Raw genomic sequence first — 16,559 nt, 5'->3', positions numbered from 1 at the left:
TTGCTTGGCAGCCTTGAATTTCTACTACTGGCTGTTGACATTGGCTGACCCATGCTTGCAGGTATGGTATTACACAGGTTAGCCCTATGTTGCCTTTTTTTTTTTTAAGGTTGTATTGCAAAAATAGGAACTTGGCTTCTAATATTACTGCAACATCAGAAATAAGGTTCTTGTTGCAGCCTTATTGAAATCTGTTACAAGCACTACATTAACCATCCCCTCACCTCATAGCTCTGATTTTTTTTGAGCAGACACTTGTTTCCAAAAAAGGCAAAGCCTCCAGGGGATAATTACAGAATGTACAATATTCTTAGCAAAAAAAGTGGACCCCTTTAAGCAGGTTCTTAGCAGATGCTTACTGATAAAGCAATTCAGTACAAGCAGAGCAGCAACCAGAAGTCAGCAGTCAAATGGGATGGATGAGCTAACACACCCAATAGCTAAGTGTTAGCACAGGTTGGCATCTGGAAGACTAAGGTAGATGTTCTCAAACCTGATCCTGGAGGCACCCCAGTCAGGTGTTTGGGATACCCACAATGAATATTCATGAGAGATTTGCATGCATTGCCTCCATTGCATGCAAACTTCTAATATTCATTGTGGATATACTGAAAGCCTGACTGGCTGGAGTGCCTCCAGGACCAAGTTCGGGAATCGCTGTTCTAAGGCATACTGAGAGCTGTTGGAGGTTATAAATAGTTCTCCATACAGAAAAGGGTTTTATTGGCTGGATATATAATCTTCTGCATTTTATAGCAAGTTAGTTAATACATAGTAGACACAAGGTAGTTTAGATTTAGATATGATTCATTTGAATGTGTATTAAAACCGTGCAAATGATTGGGTTTACTCTATTTTATAAGTTATACAGGCCATGAGTGACTCCTGAAAAAAAAAAAGTGGCTCTAATTTAATTCAGATAAAATTACAACTGCAAATACCTGAGTTTCCTTTGTCATGCCAGCAAAACTATAGATTATGTTTCCCATTAGTGTGCAAACATGGCAATGACCCTTTACTGCCAGAGGAGACAGTTCGCCACATACTGTGGCCTCTCTCAAAGGTCAATTCCACTTAGTAGTCTGTCTTCATTGGCATTCTGCTCTACAGCATTCAGTTCATAGAACCAGAATGTTTATTATTACTAAAAGTTGAGAAACAAAAGCTTTCAAATTAAGAATAGTATTAACTAGAAAACACAGACAGACAAATAGAAGCTGGTACTCTGAAAACATGTCTCAATCTTAAATACCCCTCTGCTCTTTCAGCATAGGCAGCATGTCAACAAACTCATCCAGCCCAGTGTGTATTATATCAGATATCAGTTCTTCATCCAGGGTAGTTATTATATCTTCAGGAAGATCCTCCTCAAAATCTTCAGAGCCCTCCTCATATTCATCATATTCCCCATCATAGTCATCATATTCCTCATCCTCCATATTGTCATCATCATCATTGGTGCCGCTAACCTCAAAGTCCTTATAGTCTTTTACTTCTGAGCGTTCCCATGTTTTCAGGAAAGTAAGAGGGTCTGTGAGAGCACAAAGCTCCTTAATTTTCAGTTGCTTCCCAGCAACAGTGGCCTTTTTCACATCCAGTTCTTTGATTTCTTCAGAGAGACTGTCTATAACACGGGCTTTCTCCCCTGTAATCTTATCTAGGATTTGTTTTTCTTTAGCTTCTAGCTGCTTTTTTATATCTGAGAACAGCCCTCTAACATTGGCTATAATCGCCACAGCTCTCTCATTAACAGCTTCTTTATCTTCTCCCACTTCTCTAAGGTTCTGTTCATTTTCTTTAGTCTGGGAATTCAGTTTCCGCAGAACATCTTGCAAACTCATTTTTTTCTTTTCACAGGCTTCAGGCAGTAGGTCAACTTGGTGATTCTTGTGATTTCCAGCCACATAGCAGGAAACACAGATGCAGCAGTCATCTTTGGCACAGTAATATTTCAGAATCTCCTGGTGAGCTAAGCACTTCCTGTTCTCCAGGGAAGTGGTAGGCTCAGTTAAGTCATGTTCCACTGCCTCATTGTGTTTCCGAAGGTGATTTTCACAGAAGGAGGTCTCGCACTGCACACATGTTTTAGTGGCCATCGAATGTGAGTCAAGACAGTAGGAACATAAAACAACAGTGTCTGCCTTCTTTACCTGCGTTGAGAGGAATCGGGACACTATATTACACAGCTTCCGGTTTTTCTTTAATCTTGGTCTCTTGCTAAATTTCATTCGGCATTCAGGACAGGTATAAGTCTTTGAATTCTGATTATCCCATGCTTTCTCAATGCAGTCTTGACAGAAGTTGTGTCCACAGCTCAGAAGCACAGGATCCTGGTAAGTACTTAGACAGATTGAGCAGTTCAGTTCCTCCTCTAGAGCAGCAGCTGCCATTATTCTGCAAAGGCTAATTGCAAAAAAAGAAACTGAAGTACAGCTCCTGTAAAACAAAGTCAGAGTAAAAGGTATTTAGATTCTCTTATTAAATACCAGCACTTATTAAAGCCCCTGACTTTTAGCTAATTATTCTAGGAAGATATTTAATAATGCAAGTCAAAAGAAGCTTTTGGCACTCACCAAATTGTCCTTTAATGGAAAAGATAAATCCAACAAACTAAACCCTCCTTTTACAAAGCCGTGCTAGCAGCTGTTGGTGCGGTAATCATACCTTTCCATTCACTTTGAATGGGCTGTGTCAGCATTTCCGTGTGGCTGCCACTAGCACAGCTTTATAAAAGGGGCCCTGAATCTTGGTCTAATGTTTGTCTTTTTTTTTTTTGCTCTTAAAAATGAATTTTATTTATTTATTTTTTTTACAAGCAACACTACTCAAACAGGAACAGGATACAGATTTTTTAAAAATCCAGAGCAAACTCAAAAAGCTAAAAAATATGCCGTCATTTACTATGTTACTATTTAATATACAAGAAAAATTGCCAAAGTTGTATACTTAATTATATGCCTGAACACTACATTCTCTAAACAGCAAAGACCAACTCTTTATGTTCTCAACAGCAGGTCTATCACCCATCTGTAAAGGAGACTATTATCAAGAAACGAAACAATGGGTCATAGAAAAATCTTACACCTTGTAATTTGACTAAATACTTGACAGGAAAACAAAAAAAGAAACCTCCACCATTTTGCACCAGCGTTGGTGTAACTCAATTTAAACCTCCGCTGGGTCTCCTTACCAACATTAGGAAACCACCACCCCCATGCCCCTTAAATAAAAGGGTTCTATACTAGAAAAAAAAAATAAAGAACTACATTTTTAAATTGGATTCAAACATAAATGAGACTGGAGTGTAGCTCTTGTATCTACTATGTTTTGTGATGTTTCCAAGACCACTGAGATGTTATCAGTTTTCGTATACGGAAGATAACAGATCTTATTCACAGGGAGCAGGGAATCAGTGGACAACTTCAATGTTTCCTGTATATAGATCTTAAAAAGTTATCTCACTGAACTTTAGGAAATAATGTTTAATCCATATTTTCTATACCACATTTGTTGCACAGCAGGCCAAAGTGATTCATAATGTAAAACAACAAAAACAAACAAAAAAAAAAAACACACCCCCCTGAAGAGAACTCCATAGTTAAAAAAAAAAAAAAAAAAGAAAAGAAAGAAATCATTCAAGAGCGACATTCAGCAGGTACTGGCTCTTCCATCTGATTACAGCAAATTACAAAATCAATTGTGCACCATTCTTCTGCAAACCTCACTGCAGTCACATTCAGTACTGAGAGACTGGTACACCTTTCAAAATAGGCCAACATGATTTGTGACCCGGTTGGTATGTAATTTGGAAGTTTGGAATATAGCCCAAGGTTCCACAGGGAAATCTACCTTACCTGCTATTTTCTTTCCTCAAGTTCTACCAGACCAGTACAGAGTCAAAGACAAATAACTTGTTAGCTCTGCTCTGTATAGGGCACTGTACAGCCCCTGCTCATTAGCATTTCAAAAGGACAGTGGGAAATCCCGATCACACCTCCATCTGGTGCTCTCAAGCAGTCCAAACATCCCGCTGTGCTAGGAACAACATTGCCCCAAAGGCTTGGTGCACTCTGATGGGTTTCCATTCATTGTTTGAACCCTACTAAAAGCTCTTTTCCAACTGAACTGCAGCTCTGGTGGACTCAGCTTAGCATTCTGAAGCTCCCTTTGAGTCAAAGTCAGGCTGACGGATGAAGCTGCACTGCTAAAGCCCTATATGCAACAGCGTCCTTTCCTCAGGACCCCCCAATCCCACAGCTCCCACTGATAAGCGTATTTACCAGAAAAAATCCTTCCTCAGCTCTTCTGTATTCTGGTTTATTTTATTTATTTATTTTAACCCTGTTGGGGAGGAGAAAAGAGAACTTGACCTGATGTTTTCTTCCTCCCCATCCCAAAGAGAGGAAGGAACTAGATTCTTAAGTATTCCCAAGTTCTCACCCAGCTGAACCTAGAGAAACTTAACTGGGAGTCCAGATCTCCAACGGGGCCCAGAAGCAGCACCACAACTATGTAGAATTCTACCACACCATTTATTGGAGATAGAAAGATACTGATGAGCAGGGGCTGCTCACAGTGCTCTATCTGGGGCAGACTTAAGTTATTTTGGTTTTGTCCCCTGGTCAAGATAGGAATAACCCATTGGTTTTGGACTAGTCTAGTGGTCAAGAATCACGCATTAAAAAAAAACCTAGTAGATATGGCCTAATGGCTAGAACAATGGGCTGGAAATGAGGGTTCAATTCTACTTCTCCCAACACACCTTTATTTAGCTCCCACTGCTTAAAAATATTCTTTTACTGAATGTTTATGATCAATTTGCTTATGATCTGCATGAATACTAAATCACACAATTCAAATTCAATGTGATGCCCTATCTTTTTATTAGCCCAGCAGTTTCATCGTACTCTTAGGTCTCCAGATCAATTGGAAATGGGTGTTGCAAGTGGCACAAGCCATCATAGTATTCTAGCTACCTAGGGGTTTTCCCTTCCCACTTACTTTAGTCCAGTTATTCCCAACAACAGTCCTCAGCAAGGGACATCTTCTAGAGCTTTGCAATCATGGCCCTAATGCTGGGCAAGTAGGCATTGCTATTGCAAGAGAACCAGCCCATCAGTGGCTGTAAGCATTTCCTGTACAGTTATCCTTAGTTGGGCTGGGGAACAGAAGTCCTCAACTTGGAAATGAATCCAGGTCCCTCTTTATAAAAGCTACCCACTGGACCAGTCCAATGCCCTTACTATCAACAAAATTAGAATTTCACACTCAAAAATTAGTTGCCTTTCCAAACTCATGGTCAAGGATAATTACGCTGGACGTAAACAGATTATAATCCCTCTTTGGCCAGACATCTTGTCACTACCCACCACCAACTCAAGATGTTGGAAAGGAATTCTACGTAAGGGATCAAGAATGTCTATATCTGGGGAAAACTGTAATGGAACAGCACCAAGTTTGGCATGCAAGGAAAAACAGTTACAAAAAAAATTAGAAAAAAAAAAAAAAAGAAAAAGATATTAACAAATGGGCCAGTTCAGACTAATAAGCTCCTGCCCCCACCACACTACTTAACTCCTGGGGGAATTCTGCACAACTGTGTGGCACAGAATTTCAACATGCAGAATTCTACTCATTGCTGCCATCAGTGCTCTTCCCCTGCCTCCCCCAATGAGATTGTGCAGCAGGAAGAAGTGACCCGCACAATCTCTGTGGGGAAGGGAGAGCGCACTAGCCTCAGGAGTACAATGAAGTTGGGGGGGAGGGGGAAGAGACAAAGGTGAGTGTGGCACTGGGGATGGTGGGGAAAACTGAAGCAGGCCTTAGGATGGGGAAATTCTGTGCAAAAAAAACATGCTACAAATAAATGGTGCACAATTTTCCAAAATATTCCCCCAAGTATTTGAATAAGAGAAGTGGTTCTAGCTTAAACAGTAGAGAAATGTTGACCCAGTGAAAGTTAGTGAAACACTCCTTTCAAACCATCTTTCCCACCTTTTCTGCTCTGCCGGTCACAGACAAGCACAGATAAAAACAAATGCAGACATTGGAAATAATATTCTATGAAGACACCTCACATGCTTTCTCCAGTATCAATGTCCCCCATTGCTACCACACCTTTATCACTCACAGGCTGCCTTTTAGTAATTCAAATATGTATTTCATTTTCTTTTTTGGTAATTTCTTCTGTGAACGACTGAAACATACAGCTTTCTTAATGCCTGAAATGTATAAAGCCACAGATAGCTGTTGCTGGGATTGTCATTGCAGACTAGGCAACTGCCTAGAGTCTAAATTTTTTTCCTTGGGGGGGGGGGGGGGAGCCTGGTCCCAATGTGCTCAGGGCCATCACTACAGACTCAGGCTTTCAGGATTCTACAGATTTTTGCCTCTGGACTGGCCCACAATGTGACTGATGGGTTGAGCACGCCTTCCAGCAGGTGGAGACTTAGAACTCCGACTCTAGAGAGAGCTAATAAGAGCCCCTCCCAGCTTCAGACAGATGGGAAAATTAGGTTCTTACCTTGGTAATTTTCTTTCTTTTAGTCATAGCAGATGAAGCCATTACGTATGGGTTGTGTCCATCAACCAGCAGGAGGAGATAGAGACCACTCAACTTTCACAGTGCCTCATGGCCAGCTAGCTCCACTGCCTCTTCAGTATTTGAAGCTTCCAAAGCAGTATGGCAAACCACAATAGGAATAACATGAACGTTCCTCACAGCGAATGATGGCCCCTTAACAAGGGCATGAACTCAAAAAAGGAAGGAATGAACTCATCCTCCTGGAGGGAATAAACTCGTCCTCCACTTTGTATAAACTGAGGGAATACTTGCATCCTCCCAAAACATGAACTGGAGGGAATGAACTCATCCTCCTATAACTGTAACAAGAATCCTGAAGACTGTTTTCCGACTCCCCAAGGAAGGAATATAACTTCAGGAAACAAGAACAGCACCTGAAATCAGAATCACTGCAATACAGACAATCATACAGGGAGGGCTCATGGCTTCATCTGCTATGACTAAAGGAAAGAAAATTACCAAGGTAAGAACCTAATTTTCCCTTCCTTGCATCAAGCAGATGAAGCCATTACGTATGGGATGTAACAAAGCAATCCCTAAATAGGGTGGGAACAAGCCACACCACGCACTAGCACCTGTGCTCCAAAACGCGCATCCCTCCTGGCAGCCACATCCAGCCTGTAATGTCGGGCGAAAGAGAGCTTAGAAGCCCATGTTGCAGCACTGCAAATCTCCTGAAGAGATAGGGCTCCAGTTTACGCCCAGGAAGAGGAAATTGCTCTTGTGGAGTGTGCCTTAAAGGCTGCAGGCAGAGCCCAGCCAGACAGCAGATATGCTGAAAAGATAGCTTCTTTGAGCCAACGGGCAATAGTGGCTTTAGACGCTGAAGACCCTCTGCGAGGACCTGCAAACAGCACAAAAAGATGATCAGAGGTCCTGAAAGAATTTGTAATTCGCAGATACTGCAACAGAATCCTGCGCACATCCAAAAGGTGCAACTGCCCAAATGAATCTGGAAACTCCTCATCAACAAAGGAGGAAAGAAAAACAGGCTGGTTTAGGTGAAACGCTGAAACCACCTTAGGCATGAAGGAAGGCACGGTCCGAACCGTGACCCCTGACTCTGAGAATTGCAGAAAAGGGTCTCTACAGGACAGCGCCTGGAACTCTGACACCCGTATCGCCGAGGTAATGGCCACTAAAAAGACGGCCTTCAGTTTCAAATCTTTCTCTGAAGCACGCCGAAGCGGTTCAAAGGGAGCCCCCTGAAGGGCCTTCAATACTAACCCCAGGTTCCAAGCTGGACAAGGTGCCTGCACGGGAGGACGGAGCCGACGCACCCCTCTAAGAAACCGTGCCACATCTGGATGAGCAACTAAGGACATGCCTTCAACCTTGCCACACAGGGAGACCAATGCTGCCACTTGCACCCGCAGGGAATTATAGGCCAAGTCTTTGTGTACACCATCCTGCAAAAAGTCCAGAATCAGCGAGACAGGAGCCCGCAACGGAGAAAGCGCTCTTGAAACACACCAGACTTCAAACTGGCGCCAAATCCTGGCATAAGCCACAGAAGTGGAGCGCTTACGGGCCTACAGGAGAGTGGAAATTACCTTATTTGAGTAGCCTTTGTCTCTCAATTGCGCCCTCTCAATCACCAAGCCATAAGACCAAAGCGGCAGGCGTCCTCCATGGCCACCAGACCCTGTGACAACAGGTGCGGAACCAGAGGTAACGGAAAAGGAGCCACCAACAGCATCTGTCGGAGGTCCGCATACCAAGGCCTCCTGGGCCAATCCGGGGCGATGAGCACCACTTCTCCTGGATGCAGCCAAATCCACAGGAGCACGCGCCCTATCAAGGACCACGGAGGGAAGACATACAGCAAGCTCAGGGGCCAGGGTTGAGCCAAGGCATCCAACCCGGCAGAGCGAGGATCACTCCGACTGCTGAAGAAGCACGGAACTTTGGCACTGGAACTGGTCGCCATAAGATCCATCACTGGCTTGCCCCATTTGGCACATATCTGCAGGAATACATCATCTGCTAGTTCCCACTCCGCTGCATTGATCTGATGCCTGCTTAGATAGTCGGCTTGCACGTTGCTCTGACCTGCAATGTGAGCTGCTGACAGGGACTGTAGATGCAGCTCGGCCCAGTGGCAAATTTGTTCGGCCTGCGCGGCTAGAGCTCTGCACTGAGTGCCACCTTATCGATTTATGTAGGCCACTGCTGTCGTGTTGTCAGACATCACTCGGACCACCAATCCTTCCAGGGTCACTTGAAAAGGCCAGAAGAGCCAGAAACACCGCTTTCAATTCCAGGCGGTTGATAGACCACCCCGACTTGTCGGGCGTCCAGACCCTGGGCATGCTTCCCCTGGCAAAGCGCGCCCCAGCCCTTCAGGCTGGCATCTGTCACCACTAAGCACCAATCGGGGAGCGCCAGCAGCATTCCCCGCCACAACATGCTGTCCGAGAGCCACCACTCCATACTGAGGCCAAGAAAGTCTGCACTGATAATCCTGAGATACTGGAGACCATCGTTAAAGTAGAGAATACTGTAGAGGTCTCAGGTGCGCTCTCGCCTTTGGCACCACTTCCAAGGTGGCAGTCATCGATCCCAACAGCTGGACAATGTCCCAAGCTCGCAGGCGGGGCATCCTCAGGAGCAGACGGACCTGATTCTGAAGCTTGCACCGCCTTTGCTCGGGAACATAGCCCGAGGATGTGTCGAACCTGGCCCCCAAATATTCTACAGATTGCGAGGGGGTCAGGTAACTTTTGGCCATATTGACGACCCAGCCCAGAGTTTGAAGGACTGAAACCACTCTGGCTGTAGTTAGATGACTCTCTTTTTCTGAGTCTGCTCTGATGAGCCAGTCGTCTAGGTACGGGTGAACCTGGATACCCTCTCGCCTGAGAAAAGCAGCTACTACCACCATTACCTTGGAGAAGGTTCGGGGAGCTGTGGCGAGGCCAAAAGGCAAGGCCTGAAACTGGAAATGTTTTCCCAACACCACAAACCGCAGAAACTTCTGGTGCGGGGGCCAAATTGGTATGTGCAAGTAAGCTTCTTTCAGGTCCAGAGACGTTGAGAAACTCTCCTGGCTGTACCGCCACAATGACGGAGCGCAGGGTTTCCATGGGAAAATGCCGCACTCTTAAGGACTTGTTTAGCTCTTTTAAGTCCAGGATCGGGCGAAAAGACCCGCCTTTTCGTGGCACCACAAAATAAATGGAGTAGCGGCCTAGACCTTGTTCGGCGGGAGGCACCAGGGTCACAGCCCCTATCTGGCACAGACTGTGCAAAGTCTCCTCTACCGCCGCCCGTTTGGCGGCAGAACCGCATCGGGACTCCACAAACACGTCTCTCACCGGGGCATCGAATTCTATTCGGTATCCCTCTCTGATCAGGTCCAAGACCCACTGATCTGCGGAGATTTTGGCCCACTCCTCAAAAAAGAGGGAAAGTCTTCCTCCGATGACAGGAAACGAGGAGGGGGCCGGCGCACCATCATTGAGAGGGTCGCCCCTGAATTCTAGGCCTAGAACCGGCAGCTGCGGAACGTTTGTCCAAGCGAAAGGAGTTTTTCTGCTGAAAGCGAGCACGAGAAGTGAACCCAGCAGCACGCCCCGGGCGGTACCTTCTAGCTTCACGGAAGCGAGGTCTGTAAGAGGAGCGGACCGCCTGACCCTTAGAGGAAGGCTTCGGCCTATCTTCGGGCAAGCGCTGAGGTTTGGAATCCCCAGGCCTTTAACAATGTTTTCCAGCTCCTCACCAAACAGAAGGCCTTGAAAGGGCAACTTCACCAACCTTTGCTTAGAGGCCATGTCCGCCGCCCAATGTCGTAGCCAAAGAGTGCGGCGAGCCGCCACTGCTACAGCCATTTGTTTAGCCGAAGTTCAGACCATATCATAAAGGGCGTCAGCCAAAAAGGACAAGGCCGACTCCAGCCGCGGAGCCACTTCAGATAAGGTCTCCGCTCCATCACTGGGCTGTTCCACCGCCTGCTGTAACCAAGCCAGGCAGGCTCTAGCAGCATAACAACTGCATGCAGATGCCCGAACAGTGAGACCTGCCAAATCAAAGGACCGCTTCAGAGCTGAATCAAGCCTGCGGTCTTGAATATCCTTCAGGGCAACACCTCCTTCAACAGGGAGGGTAGTTCTCTTTGTCACAGCCGTGACCAGGGCATCCACTTTAGGCATTGCAAAGCGAGCCAAATGTTCCTCACTTAGAGGGTATAACTGCCCCATAGCCCTGGCAACCTTCAAAGGCCCCTCGGGGTCAGCCCATTGAGCCGAAATAAGCTCTTGGATGGAGTCATGCAAAGGAAAGGCTTGAGCAGGCTTTCTGGTACTAGCCATCCTTGGATTAACAGAGGAGGCTGTGCCACTCCCTAGATCTTCAATCGAGAGGGCTTGTAAGGCATTTGAAATAAGCGCTGGCAGCTCCTCGCGGTGGAAAATCCTCACCGCAGACGGATCATCAAGATCCTGTGGCAATTCTGCACCCGACTCTGGCTCCTCAGACCAAGAAGCTCTGCCAGACCCCTCAGAATCCTCATAGCCCGACCACGGGGGGGGGGGGGGGGGGGGGGGGGGGGAGGGAGGGGGGTGCGCCACACTCAGAAGGGGAATTAGCCCTTCTGCGTTTATCAGGAGGATAAGAAACAGGCAAACCCAACTCCAAAAGGCCAGGATCCACCGGGGGGGGGGGGGGGGGGGGCAGGCAGAGGTTCCGAAGATCCCTGTGGAAGATCTCTTTTAAGCATGTATGCCTTATGCAGCATTAAAACAAAATCAGGGGAGAAAACCGCTCCCTGACCGCCCGGATCCTGCCCAGGGCTATCAGCTGTATTATTAGCCTCACTCAGAGGACCCCCCACCCCGGATTCAGGGCTCTCCGTCGCAACGGAGGATGTGCCATATGGAAAATCCAAAATGGCGTCCACTGCCAGCTCAGAGCGCGAAAGATCGCCACTCGCCATGCTCGAGCCGGCTCTACCATCTGTACAGAACGATTTACAGAGCCCCGCTGCAGATTTGCACTTGCCACATTTAGAACAGCGCTTTACAGTCTCCGCAGCCATCGCCGAAAACTGCGGTAAAATTCAAAATGGTTCGCGCCAAAAACGTCCCGATCGCGGGCCCAACCCAGAGGAGTCAGAAAACACTCTTACCTCACTAGACCGAGTATCACAGCTCCGGTCCTGCAGAAGAATCTCTACAAAAACCTCTTTTCCAAGATCGCTGCGCTAAAGTGCAACTTTAATTAATTAATTATTTATTTATTTTTAATGCTGTGAGGAAAGCAGAGGCAAAATAGGAAAATAAAATCACTCCGGAGGCTCAAATAAGTGGGAAAGGCGGGGAAAGGCGAACCAATGTGCCTGCATCCACTGAGTGGGAAAGGACAGGGAAAAGCAAGCTAATATGTCCACATCCACAGGGGCATGGGTAAGGCAGGGAAAGGGCTGACCTATGTGCCTTCAAAGTGAAGCTGCTATAGCCTCTAACACCCAGGCTAACAACTGGCAAGCCAGGAGCCACCCCCAGGCAGATTTTTGATGGAGCTCGAAGAAGCTGCAGCCACCCTGCTTGGGGAGATAGAGAATACTGACGAGGCAGTGGAGCTAGCTGGCCATGAGGCACTGTGAAAAGTTGAGTGCTCTCTATCTCCCCCTGCTGGTTGATGGACACAACCCATACGTAATGGCTTCAACTGCTTGATGACAAGGAACAGCTATTTTCCATTAACATTTTTGCAGCTCCACCCAGTGAGGAGTGGTTTGCTGGGAAGACCAATCAATAACTACTCCTTTCTAGTAGTCCATGTTGTGGACCCACAAATGTATTTTTCCTACAGCCCAATAGAACGACAATCTGACCCAGACCATAAGACAGTGGGTACCCTGTGATTAAGCTACAACATATGCTAGTGATATCTAATGGTTTGTATCTCATCATACTTCCCCCACCCTTTCCAAACCAACAGAATATTTGGGTACTGCACCATTCAAGCTGTTCTCTTCCCACTTTCCTCCAAACCAAAACACAGCTACACATGGACACAGACATACAGAGGGATTGGAAAGAACTCCATGAACCACACGTTGCACGCTTTCATCACTTCTTACTCAAATCATTTGCCAAACAGGTTGCTGGTGGTGGAGTATCATCTAAAGAGGTTACAGGGGTAAAGGAAACCAGACAATCTGAATCTGTAATTTGAATATAAGTGGTATCAGATAAGGAGTCATATTTGGACAGGAATATGCAAGACAGGCTAGCTGGTCTTCTGCCCTCAATACTACTATTACCATGCTTGCTACGAGAACCAGTGACAGGAGTTTAAGCAGTTTTTTTTAAAGAACTACTTGGCAGAGATTCTGCATATTCACTATATCTCAGCGTTTCTTAGGATCAACCTACTTCAGTACTCTCTCACTACTATCCTAACCACTGAACTGTATACATTTGCTACAATGTGTTCTCTTGCAGAGGAAAAAGCCTCAACAGACTCCTTAACCTAGCCTTGTGGCTTTTAATTAACCAGAGTTCTTGCTGTCATCATCCACAAAAAAAAAACTCCTCTCTGTTCAGTCTCATTAACTGTTACTTATTTGTACTCTATTTTCTTGCTTTAAATATCAATTAAAGCCAGCACTTATCTTGCTGCTGCGTTCAAGGCTATCGTCTAAACAAATTCTCTTCTCTCCCCTCCATGTCAAGTGATTCTCCCCTGCCCTCCCATCCATGTCCAGTGACTCGCCACAGCCCCCACCTGCCCCCCCTTTTAAGCACCTGAGATCCAGTGCAACCCCAGCCCTCACCTGCTCGCCCTCTTATCCCACAACAGCCCTCCTTTCCTTCCTGCTGCCCTTCCTTTAAAACTTTTATTTTACCTGAAGTCACAGCGGGCATCAGTGAAAGCAGCAGGCACGCTCCAACCTTCCCTTTCCTTCTCTCTCGGTGTCCCACCCTCAGACATAATTTCCTCTTTCCAGGAGGGTGGGGCACCGAGAGGGAAGGAAAGGAAAGGAAGGCCAGCTGATTACGTAGTACCTCATTTGCATACAGTTACAAACCCAGCCAGCAGCCATCCAGGGAAGCAGATTGATTAATTATTATATAGGAGATAAGCTTACAAAGAGGTGTGGAAAAGGTGATTAGGTAGCAGATCCAAAATAAAGAGCATGGCCGATTTTTCACGGCGTGGGTCCATAAGCAATCTGAGAAAGTTACATATTTGAATTTCTGTAACATTTTTTCACATAAAGAAGTTACATATTTGAATTTCTGTAACATTTTTTCACATAAAGAATGGATGTTTGGCCTGGCCTATTACAAATTATTTGCTCTAACAGAATTCATTAAAACCTCATTTTCCCAGGGCTGACCACAACTGTCCTAAAATGTTTGCTATAGTAAATGTCATACCATTATTTTGAAATACCACCTGTTAGTTAAAAAATAAAAATCATAATCAAAAAATATCACATTTATGGTCAGTACTTAAAATTTGTAGTACAAACGGTTTGTTTCAATCATACATGAAAATATCCCAATCAACATCTCACAACATACCGTCAGTTATCCCGAAGAGACTACGGCTTAACTGGGCCCCTCTTACAGAAGTACCTATAATGAACAAAGAGAATTTATGAAGAAGATGCCACCAGCGTTGCGTTTGAAAACATCACATTTATTCACTTTCCCCGCGCGCACAGACTGCTCCAACGACCTTCCCTGGTCCTCCCCCACTCCCGCGCTGACAATAATCTACACTGCACGTGACGTACCTACTGCAGTGCCAATACAACCCTCAGACTAAAGTTTGCCTATTCCTGCATAACTAGTTCTTTTTCCCCAGAACCTTCATTATATATTATGCAGCTTTATTCTATAACACCGTAGTTTATCATCGTTACCTGCACATATAACATCTTTCTCTGTGTTGAACTAGTAATGATGTCTTTCTCAATAACCATCACAAGGTTGCCAGATTTAAAAAGTTTTCCCCGCCAAAACCCATCTGGCAACACTGAAAAAACCCCGGAAGTGTATTTACACAGGTTTATTTAAATACTTTTCGCGATCGCTCATTAAGAGTAAAACTCGCTTTATTAGCTGCTGAGCCAATCGCTTTATACGGCGGCGTCAAACGTCTATAGTTTGATGCAAATATTTTTCCGTCGCGTTGACCTGATTGGAGCACAATTCACGGCAAATGGTAAAAGACGGATACAGCGGGATCCGCTTAAGGTAGTACTTAGATCCGGAGGATCCCGCAGATCTGGCTTTTACACCGTCCCTGCGAGGGACTTGCCCAAGATCACAAGGAGCAGCAGCGGGATTTGAACCGGCCACCTCTGGATTGCAACTAGACCGGTCCAAAATAAATGTTTTTAAAATAAGACAGCTGAGCTGATGTATTTAACGACGAGGATTATTCTCCGGCCCCGGGACTCTCCTATTTCCTTACCAATCTTGTCCTCCTTCGAAGTTGCGAATGCGATCGTGCGACGGTAGTTACGTCACAGGGGGGCGTAACTTAGCGGGATCGGGCCTTCTTAAGCTTAAAATAAGGTTTCATGACAGAAGGAGCGCTTCTTTGTTTTCACAGCCGCTACTGCTTACAGTATGGAGCGATTACCAGCCATAACTTTCTAGGAAGTTAAACAAGGAGGAATGGAATGGAAGTGAGCCTAACCTAACTAGTCCACTGTAAGCAAGGAAGGAAGCCAATTTGGTTAATCTCTATTTCCACTCCCCCGCGCAGCCGTCATTGCCATTCACTCAAAGCAAGCTAACCTATGAGCTGCTGCATCTGCGTTGTCGTGCTTTATTGTTGATCCATCTATAACAAGTCTAAAGCTGTTTCAGTTGGATAAGCAGGACTCAGGAGTTACAAGGTGGAGGATAATAGACAAAATTGAATATCATTAAAAAACATTCAAAATGTATTGTAACTGGTAAACAGGTAGGCTTATATAGAGGGAGGAGAGTACAGGAGGGGAAGGGTTCTTGGTGTATGTTCTCTGTAAAAGTTTATATTGTGCTATTTTGGATAGTTCACTGTTTTTTTCTTGTTCTGTATGAAGCTTATCAAGCAACATATTTTGCTTTTAAAAATGATGATTAAAACATACAAAATACATTTTGGATGTTACTGAATTCTATTATTCTGTCTCACTGTATTTCCAGTTTTGGCACAGTGTAAGCCATCACAAGAACAAAATATAAGAAAATCAATACACTGCATTAAGGGCTTATAGCCAGGGGTGTGCTGGTAAATTTTTAACAGGCTCTTTCTCCGGACGTAGCCAACTGTGCAGTTGGAAGGGCCAGGGGTGGCCGGGGGGGGGGGGGGGGGGGGGAACAACACTTGCCTCTCTCTCCTCCCTCCCTTCGTGCGGGCACGCTAGGCATACCTTTGCTGGCAGCCAATAAATGGACTGCCACCACTCCCAACGTCTTGCTCTGAGCAGCATGCTGAAACTTCTCACACATGCTGGAGAAGTCCCAGTCTGCTGCTCAGAGCTGGAAACAAGGAGCGGGGAGCAGCAGCAGTCTATTTACTTGGCTGGCAGGGCTCAGCATCCCCACCAGCAAAGTAAAAAAGAATTCAGCAGGGGGGCCCAAGCCCACATTTTGGGAGTCAGTTGTTAAAGTAGCCATGGAGGGCCTTACTTTAACAACCGGCTCCCAAAATTCTTAAAAACTTAACAACTGCCTCTTGAGAGCCTGTGAGAGCCTGCTCCAGCACACCACTGCTTATAGCCCATTTAGTTGTTTCAACAAATGAGAGATATGCATAAAACAAAATATTTATTTTTATTATTTTGACTTATAAACCCACTTGTCCCTGAAACATGCTCAAAACAACAGAATAATCCATTTGTGTATCTAACATTAAAACTTCTACAAAAGAGATGAGGTGAAGATGATTCCATGCTTACTTGCATTTAATTTCAGGCTATTCCATCTTTATAACACCAGGCTTCCCAAAGCAGATTACAACGGTTAAG

General features: G+C 45.4%; 1 protein-coding gene across 4 annotated transcripts; it reads right to left on the bottom strand.

Annotated features, from left to right (window-relative positions):
• Positions 1–572: 572 nt before the first annotated feature.
• LOC115476400 (E3 ubiquitin/ISG15 ligase TRIM25-like) lies at positions 573–15,172 on the bottom strand. 4 transcript variants are annotated; one of them, XM_030212766.1, is made up of 3 exons: positions 15,014–15,172; positions 14,116–14,169; positions 573–2,436 (listed from the first exon to the last, which is right to left on the bottom strand). In XM_030212766.1, exon 3 carries the CDS (start codon positions 2,388–2,390, stop codon positions 1,245–1,247), a length of 1,146 nt encoding a protein of 381 aa, XP_030068626.1. In that variant the 5' UTR covers positions 2,391–2,436; positions 14,116–14,169; positions 15,014–15,172; the 3' UTR covers positions 573–1,244. The 4 variants fall into 4 exon arrangements, with proteins under 4 accessions (XP_030068626.1, XP_030068625.1, XP_030068628.1 ...); XM_030212765.1 differs by lacking the exon at positions 15,014–15,172 and adding an exon at positions 14,460–14,616; XM_030212768.1 differs by lacking the exon at positions 15,014–15,172 and adding an exon at positions 14,331–14,349.
• Between the last annotated feature and the right edge of the window lie 1,387 nt (positions 15,173–16,559).

The sequence above is a fragment of the Microcaecilia unicolor genome, chromosome 8 (genome assembly GCF_901765095.1).
Source record: "Microcaecilia unicolor chromosome 8, aMicUni1.1, whole genome shotgun sequence".
Taxonomy (NCBI): Eukaryota; Metazoa; Chordata; class Amphibia; order Gymnophiona; family Siphonopidae; genus Microcaecilia; species Microcaecilia unicolor.
The sequence above is the reverse complement of the archived record's forward strand: the minus strand, read 5'-3'. Positions and strand labels throughout refer to the sequence as shown.